The sequence below is a fragment of the Pyxicephalus adspersus genome, chromosome 1 (genome assembly GCF_032062135.1).
Source record: "Pyxicephalus adspersus chromosome 1, UCB_Pads_2.0, whole genome shotgun sequence".
NCBI lineage: Eukaryota > Metazoa > Chordata > Amphibia > Anura > Pyxicephalidae > Pyxicephalus > Pyxicephalus adspersus.
Genome location: NC_092858.1, coordinates 168,932,532 through 168,956,371, shown reverse-complemented (window position 1 = coordinate 168,956,371; position 23,840 = coordinate 168,932,532). Strand labels below are relative to the sequence as shown.

The window sequence follows — 23,840 nt, the reverse complement described above, 5'->3', positions numbered from 1 at the left end:
ATCTGTCTGTCATTTGCAACCCCTATTTATTGTACAGCGCTTTGTAATATGTTGCTGCTATATAAATCCTATTTAATATTATAATAATGTTATGCTTTATTTTTGTCACATGATGAGTCTACAAAAATATGGAAAAGTTTATTTGTAGATAAAAGGCTTTTTTTTTCTTCAATTTTATGCATTTGCTGTGCAACATGGGGTGGGGGTGGGGGGGGGGGAGAATACTATTAAAGGCACATATAAAATCTGCAGACAAATAATAGCAAAGGGAAGGAAAAAGTTATTAAGGGCTGATTGAGGTTAAAAAAGGGGTTTGAATATAAGGTTTCATATGATGTTATATGCTGATCAAAGATCTTTCCAGATATCTTTCTGAATTCTAAACACCTGCATACCATCTATAAACACTCGGCATTGTGTTTACTTTACAGACTAAGCTCACTCAGGACGATGAAGCGACGCTCATGTTGGATTATGCAGCAACCATGGACAGCGAGACCAGAAGCGAAACGTTCACTAGTTACGACATTGCAACGACAGACAGAAGTCTCACGACGACGTCCACTTTGCCAGCTGGAAGCAGCAAAGATGAGCAGCTGGATGCCTGGGATCAGGGGAGCCAGCAGGGGCACTGGACCGGTAATGGCATGGAGAGCCAGGACTGTGAAGCTGTATCCATTAGTAACCTGAGCGTCTCGGAAACGGGGAGCATTCGGAAGCCGAAAGGTCAGTGCTTGTTGCTGCGTTATTTATAACGTGAACCTAATGTACTGTGTGGTGATAATGTGATACCTCTCCCCGGCAACTTATTAGATTCTAATTATTCCTAGACAAATGAGCTGATAGTAGCCTGGGGCTGCAGCAACTAACGAGGTGCCTAATGTATTCTGTAGTCTAAAATATCTCGAGTTTCACTGAGATTTAAAGGTAACAGTTATATGTGACATACATAAAGCCTTCAGTGTGAGTTGAGATCAATGCGGAACTAAACTTTTACTGGTGTAAGTAAGCTAATGTCATCTAAGTGCTCTGCAGCCATGACTGGTCCAGGAATCTGTCACCACTGATTCCCCAAAGCCACCATGTTCACCACAGACACGTCTGGTTTCTTTACTCCCATTGGGGCCGCTGATGATATAATTGTATAGCCAAATTGTTCCCGGCATCCAAGTCTGTTCTTGATGATGATGCTGCGACTAGAGCCCAGGGCCCTACACTGCATGGTAAGTGCACTATGCAATGCAATGTATTTAGAAAAACAAATAGCCACCAGGAGAAGGGGGAGCTGTTTTGGCAAGAGAGATTTTGCATATCCCTTCTTCCAAAAACCTCTACCCTCCAGTGACTTTTTTGTATGTTTAATTCTACTTTATCTAAAGCCATTTATTAGGTAAGAGAGTAACTAAAACATTATAGTTCCGCCCACCCACCTACAGCTTCTACCCACCCAGCTTAAAAATATGTCTGGGGAGAATATTGTAGTTGAATGAAAACAGTTTGGAAAATGTTCCAAAATCGCATGCAGTGTAGTCGGAAAGTTTTGCTGAATGACAATCAGTTATTTGATAGGTCACCCAGATAGTATAATGTAGTCCAATATTTTGGTTGGCCATAGATATTGTGATAATAACAAGCGATGGGCCTGGTTTACAAAAAAAGTGTGTGGGATGTTTCTCATTGCATAGGGGGTGCTCCTAATGAGCAAGCCTAATCCACACAACTTAGGCTACGTACTCATGTTCAATAACTGTCATTTGAAAGGATCTTTCACAATCCTTTCCAATGACAAAAGACTGCATGATGCATAAACGTTCTGTTCTATGGAGAGGGGAGAACGACGGAGGAGCACCCAACTGCACTGTCTCCCCTTGAATACCATTACGATCGTTCGTCATTTTTGGATCTGGCAGATTTTCGTCTGATACCAGCCTGAGGCAATCATCAGACAGGAATCATCTGACATCTGTAGGTAGCCTTAGATAAGTACTTGATTGAATATGTGATTGACAGTGGTATCAATGATCCCCCACCTGATAGCTTTTTGAATCAAATGCATCAGTGGGAGGAACTCGGGTGGTCTGTTTTGCACCAGCAGAAGTATACAGTGGCTAAGGAATCCCGAGTATGGCTGGAGCAGGTTAGATTTTTAGTAAATCTTCAGTTAATAGTTACTGCCTGTGTCCTTGGTATGATGATACCCCTCACTTGCATTTTAGCTGCTTAAAGTGGGTTTTGAATTCTCATTAACTTGTATGGGAATGCAAAGCCCCCTTAAAGCTGACCTCCAGCCTTACCGTCACCACTTCTAAGAGCCACCTGCTCGTATGAAGCCACTGCTTGTATGAGGGGACTCTTAGAAGGAGAACTGCAGCAAAGTGCTGCAATATTTCCATGTGCAGCACCCCACAAGCCCCTACCACCAATATTTGACACTTGCCTTTATTGGATAGAGAATCACTGTGACAATGGCGCTAAATAAATTAGATATGTGATGAAAATTTAAAGATTACAAATGTAATTTGCATATTAATTAGGATGGGGGGGACATGCAAGGTACAGTATACGCAAATTACCTTTGCAGCTCCTTGGCTGTATATTTTAGCATTGTATGACCCGGTCTCAGCTACACTTCTGCTTGCTATTGCCATTTTCTGTTTCTCTTTTAGCTACGGGCTGCTGTGGAAAGTGTTGGGGCAAAAAATAATGCAGCTGCATGCTATGCTGGTGTCTTTTCTTTCATTTTCATGGTGGGGATTGCTTTTCCTGGAGACCCGAGGAGCTGGCACTCCTGCAGAATAAATCCTAAAAAAAAAGCGTCACTCAGTATTGGGGCTCCGGTGACGCGTGTTGTGGGGGAGCTCATGAAATGACATTGTGTCTGTCTTCTCATCTTCCATTCTTTTCTTTCATCATCTCTGTTGCCATTTCTTCTGTAACCTTAAGAGGATCTTTTCACCAGCGTGAATTAATTGCTTGCACAGTAAGTTGACGCATTTCCCTTCCTGTCATAAAATAGCTTGTGCTTCGTTTAAAGGGTCAGTCCACCAAAAGCTTTGGAGTCTGTAGGTCTGCTGGGACCATAATGAAGAGGTTCCACTTTCCTTGTTGAATTTGTAGTTATATTGGAAAGCAAAAGCAGCAGCATGAATGGGCAGATGACCCAAGGGTACTAGGGTGGAGTACTGGGGGGGGGGGGGGGAGGTGTCCTGGGGTGGACTAGGAAGACCCAAGGCTTCCCCCACCTCCTAAATTCCAGCTCCTTGGGACAGGGTCCTCTCCTCCTGTGTACTATATTCGTTTGTCATTTGCAACCCCCATTTAATGTACAGTGCTGGGTAATATGTTGGCGCTATATAAATTCTGTTGTTTATTATTATTATTATTATTATTATTAATATTGTCCTGAAGCGGACAGGAAGGACCCAGGGGGTGTCCTGGGAAGGACCCGGAGTTGCCCTGGGGTGGGCGGGGAGGACCCAGGGTGCCCTGGGGCAGACGAGGAGGAGCTGGGGGTGCCCTGGGGTGGACGGGGAGGACCCGGGGATGTCCTGAGGTGAACGGGGAGAATCAAGACACACAGGAAGCTAGGTGCTGCCCATCATGCTGCATTTATATGAAAGGTCACTTTTGGGTTGATTGACCCTTTTGAATAGTCAATTTGCACATAAGGTTTCAACTTTGTTCCCTATGAACTGCACTGAGTAGATCTCTCAAAATTCTACATAAATTCAAATTTAACAAGGACTGTGAGATTCTCATATGACTTCTGGGACCGGTGGGTGAAGTCGGGTACATAGGTGCCAACATTTCACCCTAAGACTTCTTTATATAATTAATAAAAGAAGAAATTCGTGCTAATCAATCCCATTGTTTTTTGGACAGATTGACCTTTAAAAACAGCCTCTTGCATGAAAAGCCTTCCTAATGATCTCAGTAATTTAAAAACAACACATGATTGGGGAAAGAACACTTTTTGCTTAAAACAGTGATGCTTAATTTTGTTTCTCGGTGCCCATGAACAGCACATGCTTTGCCTATTCCCAGGTATGGGGTATAGCCGCTTCTTTGAGTGCCCTGTGTAACAGCCTCCCATAGATGGATCACATGTTCTACCAATATTTGTAGCTCAGCAGTGTCTGGAAATCAATTGTTTGTGCTGAATTCATTTTTATAAATCCTCTGCTTGCACCTAATGTCTACAAAATGGGAGACTTGCTCAAGGGCTACAGACGCTGTTTTTTTTTTTTTTTTTTTTGGGGGGGGGGGGGGCATGGCTCTACCAGTCACTGCAGTATATCAGTATTTAAATGTTCTTCATTCTGATTGGCTTATTCACCTTTTTTTTTTACATACACTAATATACATTAAAACCCTTGGAGATGAATTGGCTGTACATCTCCATTTGAGCCACTAGATGGCGCAGTGCGTTTAGCAGGAAATGCAGCAGACCCTGATACACATTGATACATTTAGGTACAAATATTTCAACATATTTACAGCATGCATGCAATATTGTGCATAGTACAGCACCATATTGTGCATATTTCACGGTGAGGTTGCGGTGTCCTGGTGCTAGGAATCACTGCTTCTCCGTGAGACACTAACTGCAGCATCTCCCTGCTGCAACCCCATAGCAAATGAATAGGGGTGGCATTGACCAATACTATTACTACTCAATGCTGTCAGCTGTCATATGTACAGACACTGGCTTTTTAGGTGTGAGTGTTTGAATTGCATAGTAAGTGAAAAAGACATCAAGTTCAACTATCAAGCTCCCACGGGGAGCTGCGTGGGATCACTTGATTTATAAGCAGATGTGATCCTTCCCTAATCACTTGAAAGCCCAGAAAGAAATGGACTATGTGTTTTTTTTATTATTATTGTCCTGGCATGTAGAGGTTTTGGGGCCACTTTCTCCTAGTACCTAATGGTGCCTGTATTACCCTGGTATCCAGTGATTTTCATCCCTGTGGCATATAGTCGTTGTGCCCGCTTTGCCCCAGTATATTGGTTATACCACAGGCCCTCAAGGAAAAATATGCTGACCACACAAAATTACAATTCCATTGGAAAATATAGAAAAGCTTCCACCTAATTCAGTCAATGCACTGTTCTCCACAGCCCCTGGGTGCACCAACCGGCACTTTTCAGTAACCACCCGGCTGTTGTTGGGTGGTTAGTGAAAAGTTGGGGAACAATACAGAGGCTGCCACACACCTACAGCTTCTGCCCACCCAGTTTAAAAAAAGTTTGCATTATATGATACAATCTAAAATCTGGGAATCATCTGCTGTGTGCTTTGCTTTTAGTCATTTGGTTCAGATAAAAAAAAATAATAAAAATGAATTCCTTCATCTTTACAAAAATAAAAAACACACACATGGGCACCAATATAGATGATCCGTATTGAGCATCACTGCTGTCCATTCTTCATGCACGAGGCTGCTTGTGTTAGATCCCCTCACCCCCAGCAGCTGTGCAGATGCTGCATTTCATGTAGTGAAGATGTGATAATGAAATGAATTCTTGTTATTGTTCATTGCTGTTGTTAGCTGTTTCAGTTTTGTTCTTCTCATACATTCAGCACTGACATCACCCAAATATGAAGGAGTAGTCCTAGGTGAAAGGTTACCCAAGTGATCCAAAGCAGCGGAAAGCCGTATACTCAGGAGATTACACCCATTGATTAGCCATGAAGCCAAAAACAATAAATTATTATATTATTTTTTATTTACCAGTATTATAGCGCCAACATATTACGCAGCGCTGTACATTAAATAGGGGTTGCAAATGACAGATACAGACAGTGACACAAGAGAAGGAGAGGATCCTGCCCCAAAGAGCTTACAATCTAAGAGATGGGGACATCACATAGGCTACTCATAGTGAACTTTGCTCCCCCATCTGTACATTCACCCAGGAAAACAGTGACATTCTGGGCTTGGGTAGCATGTGGCCTCTTCCCTCCCTCCCATGGAACAATGCAGGCACTTTCCTAAATTGTAATTGGGTGATAAAAGTATTATTATCAAACAGGATTTATATAGCACCAACATATTACACAGCGCTGTACATTAAATAGGGGGAACACAGACAGTGACACAGGGGGAGAGAACCCTGCTCTGAAGAGCTTACAATCTAAAAGGTGGGGGAAGTATCACACAATAGGAGGGGGATATGGAATGGTGGGAGGTAGTGAGGGTTTAGGAGACAGAAGAAGACAGATAGGTGAGGTTTAAGTGCCATGTTTTAAGGGCTTTTTTAAAAAAAGCAGAAAGTAGGAGCAATAGGATGAGGAGACCATACCAGAGAGTGGAGAGCCATGCGTGTGATGGGGTTATGAGTGAGGAAGTCATTAGTAGGTCATTGGAGGAGTGAAGAGTGCCTGGGGGGGATTTTTCGATCAGGTCAGAAAGGTAAGTGGGACAAGAGCTGTGGAGGGATTTGAAGGCAAAGCAAAGGAGCTTGGATTTGATTCTCAGGTGAAACCCCCTAAGGTGATAGAACCCTTCGCTCTTGTTGTGCATATACACAGCTGCTACTCTCTCCTGCAGGAGAATGGAAGTTGAATATGAACAAGCTAATAGGAAGTGGTGAGGTAGATTTTGCAACACTTCCTCTCAAGGAAAGAAATTTGTCTAAATCTTCTTAATTAAAAAAAAACCCTTTAGTGGTCCCACCTTTCCCACTGCATCCAAAGCTTAATATACATATAGAACAACTGGGGGCTTATTCAGTAAAGGCCAATCAAGTGTAGAGATCCAGAGCACCCAATCAGATTTTAGTGTGTGATGCCAGACGTCTTCTGATTGGTTGCCACACTTGTTACAGTCCAATATGGAAGCTCATGGCTGCTAACACATCACAGCAAAAATTGAGCATGCACTGCTTTTCCAACATAGTGGTGCCTAGTTGACCCTTTGGGGGTGCCTTGTATTAGTGCCTCAGGGTGCCATTTAAAATGAATTGCTGCAATGTTACCACGGCACATATGTGTGTGAATGGGGCCCATAAAGATTCTGAGGTCTTGGCTCGTATAGTGTGCTACATTTTTTATCAACGTTGATCCACACAAAAAATGTATGAAATTTCACTGTAAAAATTGCTTCTTTATAAGCCCAGTCACAGATGTCTTCCCTGTAGTCCACCAGATTTCACATATGGGGCCCGTGTTATTGGGCTTTGGCTGCTATTGCAGTGTAAAGTTTAGCTCATTCAGAATTTATTGTTGGGTGCATTTGACTTCCTCCTAAGCTGCTTTTGTATCCCTATAGACTTGTATCAGGGAGAGAAGCAGCCCTGAAGCAGAACAATTGTCACTGACCCCATTTTACATTTCTATGTCTTCCATGTGTTTTATCATCTCCATTATAATTGGTGACATTTTATGAGCTCTTACCTTGCTCTGTTTCATGCCTCAGGTCACATTTTGCCCCCAAATATATATGCTCAGAATTAAATGACTGCTGATTGAATAAATGCCAGCTGCCAAATGAGTGAAAACAAATTATAAATGATGCATTGTACAGGCCATGCATTGGTAATTGTGTAAATTGCTTATATGTACAGTTTTTCTGGAATTCACTCTATAAAATGGGCAGATGGTTAATCCCCATTGTAGAATAAATCAGACAGCCTGAAATAGAAAATATTTGATGATTGCAGCATGTTAATGATACGATAAGGTTTCACATCTTCTGTGCGCCGCATCTTACTTTCCGCTGCGTGTGATCTAGGCACATACTATAAGGGGCTCATGGTGCCAGGCTCTGTTTTCCTGCGCTTGGCATGCAATCTGGGTACATCAGATGCAGATTGGCGACATCACGTTGATTTTAAATCAATGAGCAATTCCAAGGCTGCATTTGACCAACTTTGTGTTGCACTGTATGTCCTATTGAGGTGCATTTAAACTGCAGGGAAAGCAGGACAAATGCTGCATTTTCTTGCCATATAAAGACATGCGATTGTGTTTAAAAGTAATGCCGGCAGTCCCCGTATATTGCTCTTCATTGGGGTTGCTGGGCAGAAAGTTAAATGTTCTTGCAATATCTTCAGCTCTTGGTGCAGTGGGACATATATATTTCTATACATATATCTATGGAAATGTTTAAAGGACAGATGCCCCCAAAACTTAGGGCCTGGTTTATTAAAGGTCTCCAAGGCTGGAGAGGATACATTTTCATAAGTGAAGCTGGGTGATCCAACGAACCTGGAATGGGTTTCCTGAAGTCATTTGCTAAATGTTTGAAAATGTTTTGAATCCTGGACCAGATCTATTCCAGGTTTGCTGGATCACCCCACTTCACTGATGAATGTATATCTTATCCAGTCATGGAGAGCTTTATTAAATCGGGCCCATTGGGAGAGTCCAGTGATCACCTCTCTTGATGGAAGTCCCATGGTGGTCATGTTGGTGGGTGCGGAGTTCTCGCTCTTCCAGCGTCTAGCAATATCTGAAATATCAGTTTTGTGACCCTTTAGTTTAAGATTTGAGTCCAAGGTTCAGAGCATCCATACTAACCTTGTCTTCCTTGCAGGCGGACTATTACACAAAGGAGCAAAGCTGTTTTTCCGCCGGAGGCACCAGCAAAAAGACCCCAGCATGAGCCAATCCCACAACGACCTGGTCTACTTAGAGCAGCCAGGGGCCCCGGAGCACCGCAAGAAAGGGGCCACGCTCTCCCGACTCCTGAACAAGAAGCTCCTCCCGAAGTCGAAACACAAAAACAAACTGCAGAGCAGGCCGGGCGATGGGGAGCAAGAATGACCGCCCCCCCCCACACGTGGGCACTCGCGTCTCCCTGCTGGCGGATGGTTCTGGCAGGAAAGTCTCCTCTCCTGGACTAAATTTGCCACCTGGATCCAGTTTGCTTCTTCTAGCTCAACACTGTGAGACATTTGGGAGCCTGCGGCAGAGACAATATGGCCGCCTCCTGTGTGTGCGTGGATGAGTGTGTGACGGAGGCGAGTTTACTTTAAAGAGTCCTTGGCAAAGCAAAATGGCTGTGTGAGAAGGCTTTGATGGAAGTAGTGCCCAGGGCTTCCTTGAAGTCAGACACCATGGCAGGTCCTGGGTTCGCACCCCACTTACTGCATGGAGTGTGTGTGCACCCCCATGTGTGAATGGTTTGCCCCAGACTCAGGACGTAACATTTGAATTTTGCTTAGATAGGGTTACAGCTTCGGTCATATCTTTTCTTGGGGAGATCTAACCTCACTTCCTGCCGAGAAAGCATGTGTTTTTTCCCCCATGGAGAGATTTGTCATCACTTCCTTTTGGCACAGGAAGTGATGATTAATCTCTCCAATAGGGGGAAAACACATTTCAGTAGATTGAGGAAGCTTTAGAACTTCTGGCAATGTTTTTAATGCTTTCTGGACTGATGGCAAACCCATTTCTTGTCCATGTGAGATTGCCACACTTTTTCACAGGAAAATGACCATAAGGCCAGTGCCACAAGGACAGGAAGTGAGGTATTTTCTCCCCTTTGGTGTCACAGACAATAAGCAATTAGCTGCTCTCTCCCTGAAACATTTTGGCTGGTTGGGTTTTTAGTGACATTTCTGTCTCCATTAGAAGGAATTTCCCTGACTTTCTGTCTGAACAGGAAGTGATGGGCTTTCCATTGGAGACTATTGCTGTCTGTTGACAACCGCACCTGTATTTCATGTTATGGTGACACTGAAGTGAGGGGAAATCTTACTTAAACAATCTAACAGATATTGTATTTCTTCCTTACCCTATCCAAAGCTAAAGGTGTATCTGTCCCCTTAGAATGTGATTCCATATAAAACATTGTCAGAGACGAGGCTGCTACTATCAGAGCCTTACCACGCAGGCCTTTTGCTTTGTGACCGGTCCTCTTTAAGCCATAGGAGAAGTGTTTGTGTGGTGTCAGAGCGCTGTGAGAATGTTGGACTGGTCAGTACAGAATAATAGCAATACGTTCATCCGCTTTTACACTCCTGAGAGATTTTTTTTTTTTTTTTACCCATGATGCCTCTGGGATGTTGTTCCGTTCCTGGCAGCCATTGATGCATATCACGTCTGCAGGGTGAGACAGCTGGGGCCATCCGACAACACTAATGATGTATTATTATTATATTGAGCTTTTATGGATGGAGGTTTGCAACGTCTGATGCAAAGGTTTGCTTTCCAGTCATTGTCAAGGATGAAGTGCAGTAGCCCATAGCAACCAGTGTTCAGTCTATGGAGGTAAGCTTGGTTGCTATGGGATACTACACCTTGCAAACTACTTTTTTTTTTTTTTTTGCTACTTTAGAAGTTTCTATTACATTCCACACATCCTCTACATCACTGAACATTCTGGACAATGTAAAGAGTATTTTGGAACCTACACAGGCAGCTGGTATAAAGGGCCCCTGGTTTTATTTAGAAGGATAGGTGGTTTGGTTGGCCCTTCTTACACTCTCTAGAAGTAATTGTTGTCCAGGTCTTTTTGACCACAGCAGGGGGTTCCAGCATATGCCTAACCATATCATGTGTAAAGGGGCCCCCAGTACCAACAGGGCCCTTGTGTGTTCCCCCCTACTGAGACCATGTGACCAATATAATCTCATGATGATTGTCCTTCAGATGAACACTGCAGTGAAAATGGAGGCTTGGCCCACATTTGCAGCCAGAATTCCTACCCAGGTCAGTAGGGTGGTAGTCAGCAGGGGAGGACATAGAGAGGTGCAAAGTGACCCGGACCCTGCTCAGCTAACAGAAGCCTCCACCAGGGGCCCATGTCAGTTCAACAGGGGCACCCATTGTTGGCTACATTCACCACTAGGTGGCAGGCACAGTACAAAATCCAAGCAACCCTTTTCCCCCTCTGAGGTAGGTCACTGATTGGTTGCTATGGTCAACACCGACACCTTTTCAGCATTTTCACACCTACTCTCGTTTATTAATTATGGTATTCATTTAATCCAAGTATTCGGCCATTGCAGTGTTGGCAAAAATATCTATTACACAAAATCAAGTATATTTTCACTTTCAGTATTGAGAATTTTCTATACTATGCAAGCTTCATATACAGGAACATAAAAGGGGTCCAGTTATGGTCGTATGCTGTGGTTTTCAGTCTGATTGGTAATGTTTTTCATTCTGATTGGTTACCATGGATGATGGGCCTTTTTTTTAGCCTTAATGTACTATCCCCTTTGCCCCTAAACACATACCTCATATTGTAAATTACTAAAGGAAGGGTGCAGCCAATGGCAGTAACAACAAGTTGGCCGTCACCCTGTAAAGTGGGTAAAGAAAGCGTTCTTGCCTATAGCAACCAATTAGTTTGTCTCTCCTATTTTCTAAAGCTGACTAGCATTGTGTTGCAGACCTTTATGAGAATCCTTAAAGTGTTGAAAGCCAAAATTTATGTCTAGTTTATGGTAGTTCCTGTATAAGATATAGGCTGGACCTCACCTATCAATGTAGCTGAGAAGAGATTTATATAACTGGTGTTCTCCACAGCCAATAATTTGATATGACATTGAATTTTCTAGAATGATCTGTTGAAACATTGATAAGTGACAGTGAAACCTCTCCTGTATAGATCACTGATCAGCCAAAACATTGAACCACCTACCTCATATTGTGTAGGCCCCACCAAAACAGCTCTGAGGTATCGAGGCATGGAGTCCACAAGACCTCCGAAGGTGTTCCATGGTATTCGGCACCAAGCCGTCCGCAATCCCTTCTTCCCAAATTGCATCCTGCTGCCATCTATTCCATAGTTGAATGAAGTCTTTGCATCCAACCATCTACGTCATCTAAATCAAAATGAGATTCATCAGCCCGTAACATAATTATATTGTTCTATTGAAAGTTCTGACATTCATTCGCCCAATGTAGATTCCTTTGGGAGTGGACAGGGGTCAACATGGGCACTTTGATTGGTCTCCAGTTATGCTGGACATACCCAACACACACCTAGATTTTCCTGTAATTTTGGGTATCTATGGGATGGGACTAGGTTGCCTAGCCTTCCTCTCCAAAATGTGTCTGTAAACCCTGCCCCCCCCCCCCCCCCATGACCCTGTTACCCATTTACCAAATGACCTTTCATTTGGTAGGCCACCAAATTTTACCAGGAACACCCAACAAGACTTACTCCTTTGGGGACTTTCCATACACCTATGCCCCTGTTGTCTATTTAGCTTTCTCTTTTGGGGATGTTCTGACCAAATTTCTAGCTGTTACAATCTGGTCTTCACCAAAGTCAATAGGATCCTTATATTTAGCTGTTTTTCATCACATCACCTTCTAGAACTCGCTGTTCATTTGTTGCCTAACATATTCCATCCCTTGAGAGGTGCCATTGTACCTAGATCATCAATGTATTCACTTCACCTGTCAGTGGGTTAAATGTTTTGGCAGATTGGTAATTTAGTAACTCCAGGTCTGCACAATCTGTAGCAACTAATGAGATGTTAGCTTTCATTCTAGAACATTTACTGTAATATAAGAGCTAGATTCTTATTGGCTGCTGTGGAAAACACCCCCAGGAGCACTATATTCTAATAAAATGGGACATTACAGACGCTCAAATGGCAACCCTGAATATGTATCTTCTATCCGTTCCCAGACAAGGCTGACTCGGCTTCCTGGTGATTGCATTCCCCAACTTCATTCTTATATCTGATCTCACCCAGCCTAGTAAAAAGGGCTAGATATACAAAGATAGCAATCAATAAACTTTTTAAATATTTTTAATGTATACCTAATAAAGCACTGTAAATATTTTTAAAAAATAAATCCCATTATTATAGATAATTGAATCTTAAATTTAAAAAAATATGGTGGCTAATGGAAAATAGAACGGGAGGAATGGGTGGCCTAACCTACAGCCAGTGTTTGCAATTTCTATTGTATATAATAATAAGTCCTGATATGTTTTGTAATATTTTTTCAACATAAAATAACACTTCCCAGTGTGCTGGTGCCCTCGCATTTTTATATATCAGCGCCATGTTTTGTATGCGTCGTTTCCTGGAACAATGGAGGAAGAATGGAGCCTTGGAGATACCAATAGGGCATGATATCCATATGTGCACTTCACTACAGCCTTCTATTTATTGGGGGTTCAGCCTGAACAGTGCACATGAAGCCCGCTCCTACCAGCCAAGTGGGTCTGCACCCATAACCCCTGACTACATTGGAACTTTGTATAAGGAAGGCCCCTTACACAATATGGTGCTGGTAGATGGTAATGTAAGGCCATGCCAACAGCAACAACTCTTAGGATTGGTGCACTGCAGTAACACGCTGTGAAAATGAGTGTTACTGGAAGTGCACGGTGCACTGAAGAATGGTGTTATTCATGCATCAACACAACAAAATGCAGTGCATGACTAATGATCTACCATCTTCCTTTTCTGCATGGCAAATGGCTGCTGTGTCACATGACCTGACCTAAAAAAAAAATTAGGCCAGTGTACATTGATTCCTAGCAACACAATCAGTATAAGGTCAGAGGGCACTGCATACAAAATGGCTGCTGTGTCACATGACTGATTAAGGAAAACGCTCCATTTTTGTAGTTTAGTACTCACCTTTCGCCTCCATTTTGGAGTCATACTGGTTTCTGAAAGCGTTTCCGGCCAGTCTACTACTCAGCTAGGAGACGTCTGTACTCCATGGAGTCATTTGGTACTGCGTACAAAATGGTTGCTGTGTCACATGACCTCAAGAAAATGTAATATTTTGTAGTTTAGTACCTGCCCTTCCATTTTGCAGTCATTTTGATCCTTAAAGGGACTTTGGGTCAGTCTACCTTATCTCAAGGAGATATTAGGAAAATATGAGACATTTGGCGTCGCATCTAAAATGGCTGCTGTGTCACATGTCCTGACTGAAAAAAACACTGCTCATTTGCAAAGTTTTGTAGTCTAGTACCTATTACCCATGGATTTATTTTGTAGCCATATTGGGCTTCATGTCAGCTTTAGGTTGGATTCTGAACAAGGTTGAGGCTAACATTCCTTATCACCTGTCTTGGAGCCATTAGTAGCATATTAGGTGATCCATATAAAATGTAAATGTAAAATGGTTGCCATGGTGATTTTATCAGTAGAGGGAGTGAGGTAATCTAGAACTGTAAACAAAATGGCCGCCATTGCAGTTTTTGTGATAAAAGTACCTTTTTTTCCATTTAATTACTCTATTTACTCTTACTTTTTGTGGTTCTATACAAGCTTACGTGGGCCCTGTCAGTAATGTACAAGGTAATCCAGAATTGCAAAAAAAATGGCCACCATGAGATTTTTGCAATAGAAACACATTTTTATTTCTCCTTTACAAGCTTTGTGCTAATATTCCTTATCACCTTTCTAGACCCAGTCAGTTGTTTATGAGATAATCCAATCGTATACAAAATGACTGTCATGGCGATTTTTGCCATGGAAAGACCATTTTATTTTCATTTAGCTCCATTTACAAATATTATCTGTGATTCTATACAAGATTCATGTGTAATATACCTTCTAACCTATCTAAGCCTTGTCAGTAGTGTACAGGGTAATTCAGAACAAAATGGCGGCCATGGCAATTTTTGTGATAGAAACACATTTAATTTTCTTTTTCTAGCCCAATAGGGTTCTACACAAGCTTCATTCTAATATACCTTATCTAGGCTCCATTTATAATGTATGAGGTAATCCAAGAATGCATCCAAAATGGCTGCCACTGAGATACAATTCGCTTTTCTATACAGCAAACCATTTCCTTTGCGTAATTTTAAAGCCTATTTTCACGGATGGCCCGCTGTTTATATTTCCTCCTATTTTTATATACATTTTGAAGTGTGAATGAGGGATGACTGAACTGAGTTTTGCGTCTTCAGAAACGCGGGTATGAAAACACTGATTAACCCCTCGGCTGCCGGCACTGCCTGCGTTGGTTCAAGCTGTCGCGTGGACTCCTGGGACGGAATTTTTTGGGGGGTTATCTGTCCTGCTGTACAAACTTTCTTGCTGAGGTAGCATTAATAGCCATATTAAAAAAGATGAATTATGCAAATATTAAACTTTCTATTTAATGCCGCAGAGATATAACATAGGAAATTTGTTTTTTGGTTTTTCAAGTTTACATTTGAACATCCAGTGAAATGGATTCTTATTTTTGTTTGAGCAATTCATGACTGTAAAATAAGATCTCTGATTATTACAAAATAAGAAAATGTACATGTTCTGTATTAAAAAAACAAAACAAAATTCCTCACCTCTCTATTTGTGAATCTCGGTTTTCATTTCTCTCAGACTGACGTGTCATTTCTTTATAATTAAAGACATTTTCTACGTTATTCCCTCAGTAGATTCATCCAATGCTGTGCTTGTATAGAGAAATGATAAAGATAAAGGCTTTCATGCCATTGCTTATTGAACCCGGGCACCTCGCTGAGTGGTTTTTACTTCTGTATATTGTTGGGCGGCCTGTAGAAGTATATGTAGCTGTGGCATTTTTCCATGGCCGCCGTTTTGTTTTAGCAATCAAATTTGGCCCATTAAAGCAGAGCTAACAAAAGAAAAAAACTTACCTTTACTTGCGCAGATCCCACCAGATCTTTCCTGGGTCAGGTCCCACGCTGTCTTGGAATCCTCCCACCGCTATCTTGTTTCTTCTTCTGGTTGGCACTGCGCAGGCGCAACATTGGGTGACGTAGCCTTCTGTAAATGGGAGAAAAAATGAGTGCCGATCTCACTGCTCATGCGTGAGATTGGCATATTTTTCCCATGTAAGAAAAAAAGCCCCTTCTGCTCATGCCCGATTTTAGGCATGCACAGAGAAGCAGCTAGAAGCAGGAGGCTCTGCGCTCCCATTCAGCCATGGCAGTAAAGATGTAAGGGAAGCTGCAAAAAAAGGTTTAAAACAAAACTACCTTTTAAGTGATAGGTCCGCTTTAAGACTAAGGCAGTTCATCGGTCACCTTAGCGCACATAAGCATTTTAATTTAACACACCAGATGGCACTGCCAAGTATAGGTGTGCATGGTGCCATTTTTAAATGAAAATCAAATGTTCTATGCATTATGGCCACTGTGCAAAGATCTAATTGTTTTGTTCTTAGTTATAAATGAATGCAGAATCCTGATGAGTTTATAAAAATCATATGGAGGAATTTAGGACCAATTTTATTCCAGAGGAAGATCATAGAGAAAATTTTTTACCTTGCTTCCCCAGCAGCAGGCGCTCTTCTTCACTCTCACGTTTTTCCTGGAAAGGGGGCGGGTCCTTGACACCCACGTTTACAATAATAAGCGCAGTCACATGACTGGAGAAGAGCAGAGGCTGCTACACCTACTCATCCTATTACCAAGCATTGGTGATCGGGGAACCCCGGCCTATGACCCCAGGAAGAGACCCTGTGAGGTGTTCTCTGGATTACATACATGAACTTTAAAACTGGAAAATGTGAAACTTTGTGTTGCTTAAAAACATTATTTTATGAGTTGAAATTAGCCTTTGGGTCATTAATATGTTAATATCAGAATACTCTTTGATACATCACTATCATTCAACAGCTTTTCCTAAAATCTCACCTTCCCCACAATACTTCTTTTCACCACTAGATGTCCTCATTCTTCTGTTAAATGACAGCCAGTATCAGTTGCTCTGGTTCATTGAGCCCGAGGTGTCAAAGGCCCACTCATAGTGAATGTCTCATCACACTTCATGAGCACAAGGTTCGCTTGGACAGTACTCAGGTATGGAATCTAGGAGTAAGCACTGTCTACCACCAATGAGGAAGAAGAGAAAGGATCCCCTGCATCACAAAACTTACCATTGCAATTCCGGGCAGGTTGATGTTGGAAGGAAAGCCACACAGTCAACATTAATACTCCATGCAGATAGTGCCCCAGATTTGATTTGAACGCAGAGGTCGCTAGGCAAGAATGCTAAATATTATGACACTTATTGTGTTATAAAGACAGTCATGCTGCAAACTGAGAGCAGAGTCTGCACATAGACAACACTTTATATACATTATCCAACCTGCACAGCCCCCATGCAGCAGAATCGCCTGCTGCAGCTTTCATGGGGTGCCAATGACATGTCTGCAGCCTCCTGGGAATTCTGAATACTTCACATTTTGTAAGCTTGCAGTCCAGCTCATTGCAAGACTTTGTTGCACTACAGACTGAAATCACATTCATGCAGCAATAATAATTTGCATGCATTGTGCTAAATAGTGCAATAAAGCAGCCTAAACATTTGAATGGGGCCTTAAAAAGGTTCAGGGGGTATTCTACATGGTATGTTAGGGTGCCACATGGCACCAAGGAATGTACCACGCATGTGACCGTATGCATATAAACCCAGTCTATGAGCTCCAGTGACATTGTCCATCCCTACCCAGTGCATTCCCTGCAAGAACAAGGTATTTTTTCTTATGTCATATATATGCAATGCTCTGGTGGTGCTGAAAAACATAAAACCTAAGGGCCCGTTCACACGTTTCAGTCACACATCATAAAATGCGCATTACAGAAACAACGGATAACAGGTAAAGTGGCAGACACAGACAACTTCTTTTTTTGTACCATTTGTCCCTCTTTCTTCTCCAGGAGGAGAGGACCCTGCCCCGAAGAGCTTACAATCTAGGAGGTGGCGGAAGTAACACACAATAGGAGGGGGGATATGGAATGGTGGGAAGTAGTGAGGGTTTAAAAAAAAAAGAAGACGGGTAGGCAAGTTTGAAAAAATGGATTTTGAGTGCTCTTTTATATGAGCAGAAAGTAGGAGACTGCCGATTACCATTCGAGAGTGTTGGGGCAGCTCTAGAAAAGTCTTGGAGCCGCGCGTGTGATGAGGTTATGAGTGAGGAAGTCATTAGTAGGTTATTGGAAGAGTAGGGAGAGCAGCTAGGGAAGTTTTTTTTTTTTTTTTACCAGGTCAAGGATTTAATCGGGACAAGAACTATGGAGGGATTTGAAGGCAAAGCACAGGAGCTTGAATTTGATTCTAAGGTGAAATGTAAGCCAATGAAGAGAACTACAAAGAGAGGCAGCAGAAGAGGAGCAGTAGGAAGGATGGATGAATCTGGCACCCTAAGTGTACAACCCAAGCTGTCAGGGGAGAGGGCAGTGTTGCAGCCAAGGACCACGTGAGTTGCTGCGGGGGCCCTTGCTAGCTGAGGACTGTCCAGGGGCCCTTGCGCAGTTGTATATGTATGCATTATACTGCCATGCATAAAACGACACACACCCATGTCATAATGCACCCAGAAATATGAAACATTCTCTGCGCTGTGGTGCACCGGGTTACTAAAATTTTGCAGATCAATATTAATGTAAATGGGCCCTATTATGCTCTTTCAGCTGGGCTGGGGTAAAACATTTATTACCCAACAGCTCTTCAAGGGATTTCCCCTCACTTGTGGAATTCTCTCCAGTTTGGTCCACACATATTTGAAGTAGAGCGTTACCGGAACATAAAATCACTTTGAATGGCACCCCAATGCACAGCATTGCAGTACATCACAATGTATGATTATGTATTATGTTGCATCATAAAAAATGCTGCATGCCCATTATTTGTGCCACCTTTATGCAACGCATGTTGGCGCGTGAAATGATGAATATTACAAAGTGAGGAATTTATTTCATACTAGACATTAATAAATATATATTGTGTAGTATTATAAATGTTAGTGTGTCCAGGCTTTGCCATGCAGCTGCCTCCTCTCTGCTCTCACACCTGACAAGCCAATGTCTTGTGTATAATCACATTGGTGCGGCTCAGGCTACATAAAACTACAATTCCCGGCATGCTCTGCGCGCTCAGAGCGCCGCTTCCGGTCCTGCGTGATTTCCGGAGCGGATTGGAACCCGGAGTGCGGATTCGGTTCCCCCGTGGCGGGGGTTCCCGGGTAGAGGTAAGGGAATGGAAGGAGGACAGGCGGTGGAAGGAGACCGGGCAGAGGGGGGTTGGGATTTGGTGGGTGTACGGTGACGGAGGGGCTCTGGCCCGCACCCGCTCCATCTGCCAGGCCGATTGTTCTGTGTAGCTGGGGGTGGGGGGAGCTGTCCTCCGCTCCGGGATGCCGGGAAAACCCGGCTGTGTGCGAGCTCAGAGTTCCCCCCGGGCCGGGCTCTCCCCAGCTGCTCTGTGCGGGGTCATACGAGGGGACACGGCTGTGTTATGTCCACCATTCCGGTCACACCGGAGCTTCTCTGCACCCCACAATGTCTGTGTGACCCCCAGAATATCTCCATGCAATGCTTCATCCTCCATAATCTCCTCATAGAAACCCCACTGTACATTGCCAGTGTTCTCCATCAGTAATCTCCATCCTCAGCTTCAATACCCCACCTACTTACCTATCCCCCTCACCTATCTACCTACCCTACTATGTATTCTCCACCAATCAGCAGCTCTGATACCCCCAGTGACCCATCTACACCCCCCACCCCTCCCCCATGTATTATCCACCAATCACCACCTCTGATACCCTAGTGACCCATCTACCCCCCTCCCCATCTTTTTCCTTAACACCCCCACCCCAATATGTCTGCCCCTCTAACTTCCATTCTACCCCCAAAAAATGATTCTGCCTCTCTAGCCTCCCCACCCTATATATCTGCCTCCATCCTTCCCCATCATACAGTGAATATATAAAGTGTCCCCCCGATACAATGTCATGTTTATGTTATGTAAAGAAATGAGGCCGCAATAAATCCCCAGCAATAATATGACCAATAACCTGAACAATACAATACCAAAACAAATCTGTTATGGAAAAAAATATAAAAAAATCAAACACATAAAAAAGTACAATAAGCAGGTTGTGCCCGAACTAATACTTAGTTGCAGCCATTTCTATTTATTTCCAGCATTCAGCCTTTGTGGGTCGGGGTATCAGAATAGCAGATATTGTCTCCCCAATATTTACCCAATGTTCCAATCTGTAAGATTGAGGGATCTCTGCTGCCCTCTTCAGGTCACCCCACAGGTTTTCTTTTGCATTTGGGTCTGGGCTCTGGCTGGGCCATTCCAAAACTTTATCACCTTCTGGTGAGGCCGTTCCTATGTTGATTTGGATGTATGTGCGGGGTCATTGTGACATTGAAAGGTGAAATTCCTCCTCACCCCCAGCTTTCTAGCAGAAGCCTAAAGGTTTTGGAATTAAAGTGACTTATATTTAGAACTGTTCATAATCTCCTCCATCATGACTAAAGTGCCAGATCCTGGAAAGGCAACACCGATGTAAAATACTTCCACCACCATGCTTCACAGTAGGGATGGAATGATTTGCACCATTGAACACATTTTCTTGTATGCGTCGGGGAGACTTGATGTATTTGTTGGAAATTTCAACTAGGACTGGATGTATTTCTTTGTAAAAAAAAAAAAAATGCTCCCATCTTGCAACCCCTTCACACCACCAAAGGACCCCCTCCCCCAGTGTACCCTGTTCTGGTTAGGTAAACATTGCAGCATGCTGCTTCCCAGGATGGAAATGGAAAACACAAACCAACACTGAGAAGTGTGAATGTAGCCATATTCTTCAATATATTCGCTTCTCCCTAATTCCTTCTACCCTAATAGATTGTAAGCTCTTCTGCCTTATTGTCCTCCAATATACCCTAATAGATAGTCAGCTCTTCTACCTTATGTGTCCTCCATTATACCCTAATAGAGTGTAAGCTCTTCTATGTCCTGTATACTCTCTTATATCCTAATAGATTGTAAGCTCCTCTACCTTCTGTGTCCTCCATTATACTCCAATAGAGTGTAAGCTCTTCTACCTCATGTGTCCTCCATTATACTCCAATAGATTGTAAGCTCTTCTACCTTATGTGGCCTCCATTATACCCTAATAGAGTGTAAGCTCTTCTGTATCCTCCCTTATACCCTAATAGAGTGTAAGCTCTTCTGCCTTCTGTATCCCCCCTATACCCCAATAGATTGTAAGCTCCTTTACCTTCTGTATTCCTATTATACCCTAATAGATTGTCAGCTCTTCTGCCTTCTGTGTCCCCCTTAAAGGTTGTAAGCTCTTTTACCATCTCTATGGTTTCTTAAACGCTAATAGAATGTCAGCCTTTCTACCTACTGTATTCTCTGCTCTTCTACCTTCTGTATCCTCCCTGATAGATTGTAAGCTCTTCTGTAATCCATCTACATTCCAATAGCTGGCAGGCTCTTCTGCCTTATACCCGGAAAGATTGTAAGCTCTTCTGTCTTTTGTTCTTCCCTCCCTTACACCCTATTAGATTGTAAGCTCTTCTGCCTTCAGTGTCTGCTCCTACACTGTGATCCTATCTACGTCTGTAATTGGCTTTCTAGTATTCAGCGTCACTTTCTAATAGATTGTCAGCTCCTCAGCTCTCTGTATAGCATATCGCTGACCATCCAACAAAGGGCAGTCCTCGGGAAGTTTCCACAACTTTCATCAGGAATAAGTCTGATGTCACACAGGGGACACTGCTGGTGACACAAAGCCGCCAACTAAATCTCTCTGCTGTGCTCAATGACTCGGCCATACAAGGGAGATGCTTGGTCATTTAATAAAACTGATCAATCCGGTACAAATCCCGTTCGCTAAAAGGATTGTGCAAGGCTGTCGATATTGGCTGAAGCCAAAACCCATAATAAACTCAAAGAGAGGCAGTAGGTGCGACTTGATGAGGCAGAGGGTAAGAGACCGCTGCATAGAGACCGCTGCTTCCCCAAGGTCACACTGCACCGGCTGGCAGGGGACTAGCTTTTCTGGATAAAGAAAACAATGCATTTGTTGCAACTTTAGCTAACAAAGTTCAGTAGAGTTTTAGCATTTACCAGATGACATGTAGATGTATTTCTGTGTGCTCCGTCATGTGCATTACACCAGTTATCCCCAGCAGGAAATCCATGCCCATCTTATTATAACCCTGCATGATTATGAACTAAAGCAGAACTAAACCCATTAATACTCACCTGTCCCCATTCCTACTCAACTTCCACTTTCTCCCATTTAATTCTGATTTTCACCTGTTGATTGGCTGGGGTGATGTAACTCGTACGCAGAAATTAATTTATTCCCAGTATGGGCAATGGAAAACGGCATTACCTGGAAACAAACTTCTGACGGCTAGGCGGTGATCAGGCTGGTGAGAATACTTATTGCAGAACAATATTGCGGGACATCGCCTCCCCTTAGGGAGGGTAGGGGAGCTAGTTTTACTTTGCAAGACTAAAGAGAGGCTTTAGGGCAGATTTAGGTGCATGCATACTTAGTAATGTTCAAGTGCAACACTTTTAGGTATTTATTACCCCTCAGAGATCACAGCACTACCCCTGACAATGCCTTCATCTGCTTTCCTCCCCAGAAGACAGAGATGACACAATCATGTATATCCTGGTGATAGTGAAGCTCTGTATATTGTCCGGTTTTTCTTCTGTCTTGTAAAGTTACTGCATCTCCACTAATAATTAAAATAAATTGCTGCAACTTTTTTTATGTGGTACATTGTTTTACATGGAAATTTAATTGTACATTGTAGGTCTATAATTCTTAGGCATAACTCACTGAAATATGTCCAATATTTAATACATTTTATAATAAACTTTAACTAGGAAAACACAAAAATCTGTTAAAATAAGACTGCATAAAAATACAGAAACCTGTAATAAACCTATATCGTAGCATGTAAAAAAAAAATATATATGTATGTATGTATATGTATGTATATGTATATATATACATATATTCTCCAGTCCATGCTGATAGTTATTAATAACATTGATGTCATTAGGGCAGAAAAGTGTTCAGTATAAGTAAGAGTTAGTAAGTATAAGAGTTAAAATGCCTGTCCATTTTTGTGCAGGATGGTGTCTGTTTATAGGTTTGCTTTTTGTGAAATCTGCCATTTTTATTTTGTAGGGTGTGACGACTGTGCCCAGTACCATGATTCTGAATGTCCTGAGCTGGGTCCGGTGGTGACTGTCCAGGACTCATTTGTGCTGAGCAGAGCCAGGTGAGTAGATGGAAACAAGTTGTGTAATCTGGTTTGTATTTGTTATTTGCAGTGTTCATGTTTTTGGGCAGCACAGTGGCTCAGTGGTTAGCACTCTGTTCTTTGCAGCGCTGGGTCCCAAGTTTGAATCTCGGCCAGGATACTATCTGCATGGAGTTTGCAAGTTCTCCCCATGTTTGTGTGGCTTTCCTCCGGGTACTCCATTTTCCACCCACATTCCAAAAACATGCAGGTCAATGTTAGGTTAATTGGCTTCCCCCATAAATTGACCTTAGACTGTATTAAAGATAACCATACATAAAGACATAACATATGACTGAGGTAGGGACATTTGAGGGACAGCTAATGACTATGGAATTTTTACAGCGCTGCATTATATGTCACAGCTATATAAATACTGGATAATAATAATAATAACAGTGCTATACAGAATAAAAAGAACTCCTTCCCATGGGGAACCTGAAAGCAGGACCAAACTCACAAAACTAATCAGTCCCCATTCTATCAAAGAGCAGCTCCATCTTTGTCCTTCTCTTCCTGAATACGATAGTTGGGCACCTTCATTGGCTGGGATAATTTATTCCTGCACAGGGACACTGGAATTCATTTATTCCCAGGTGAAGGGGAAATAGGGATTGACAGGTATTCTGTGCATGCACAGCTTAGCTTTTTTGGTAGTTTACCAGAGCAATCAGGCAGGTAGGGCAGATTATTGCAGAAGGGACATCACCTGTCCCTTTTTCATAGAATACATTTAACAAATAATCTCCACTCATATTAGTCATAAACAGTAAAGATTTAACAGATACACAACACATAGATGTCATACTCCCCAGTCCCTGGCTTGTACTTACGATATACCGTATTTTTTGC

At 42.6% G+C, this 23,840-nt stretch overlaps 2 protein-coding genes across 2 annotated transcripts in view; both read left to right on the top strand.

Moving 5' to 3' along the window:
- C2CD2 (C2 calcium dependent domain containing 2) overlaps positions 1 to 15,233 on the top strand; it is a 56,513-nt gene extending 41,280 nt beyond the window's left edge. The window contains exons 13-14 of the mRNA XM_072421249.1: positions 432 to 726; positions 8,541 to 15,233. Coding sequence (XP_072277350.1) covers positions 432 to 726; positions 8,541 to 8,770 — 525 coding nt within the window. The 3' untranslated portion in view covers positions 8,771 to 15,233. The remainder of the gene's footprint in view (positions 1 to 431; positions 727 to 8,540) is intronic.
- A 2,805-nt stretch (positions 15,234 to 18,038) lies between these two features.
- Positions 18,039 to 23,840, top strand: part of PRDM15 (PR/SET domain 15) — a 30,470-nt gene continuing 24,668 nt past the window's right edge. Inside the window, exons 1-2 of the mRNA XM_072421143.1 lie at positions 18,039 to 18,112; positions 22,818 to 22,967. Of these exons, the coding sequence (XP_072277244.1) occupies positions 18,039 to 18,112; positions 22,818 to 22,967 (224 nt within the window). The remainder of the gene's footprint in view (positions 18,113 to 22,817; positions 22,968 to 23,840) is intronic.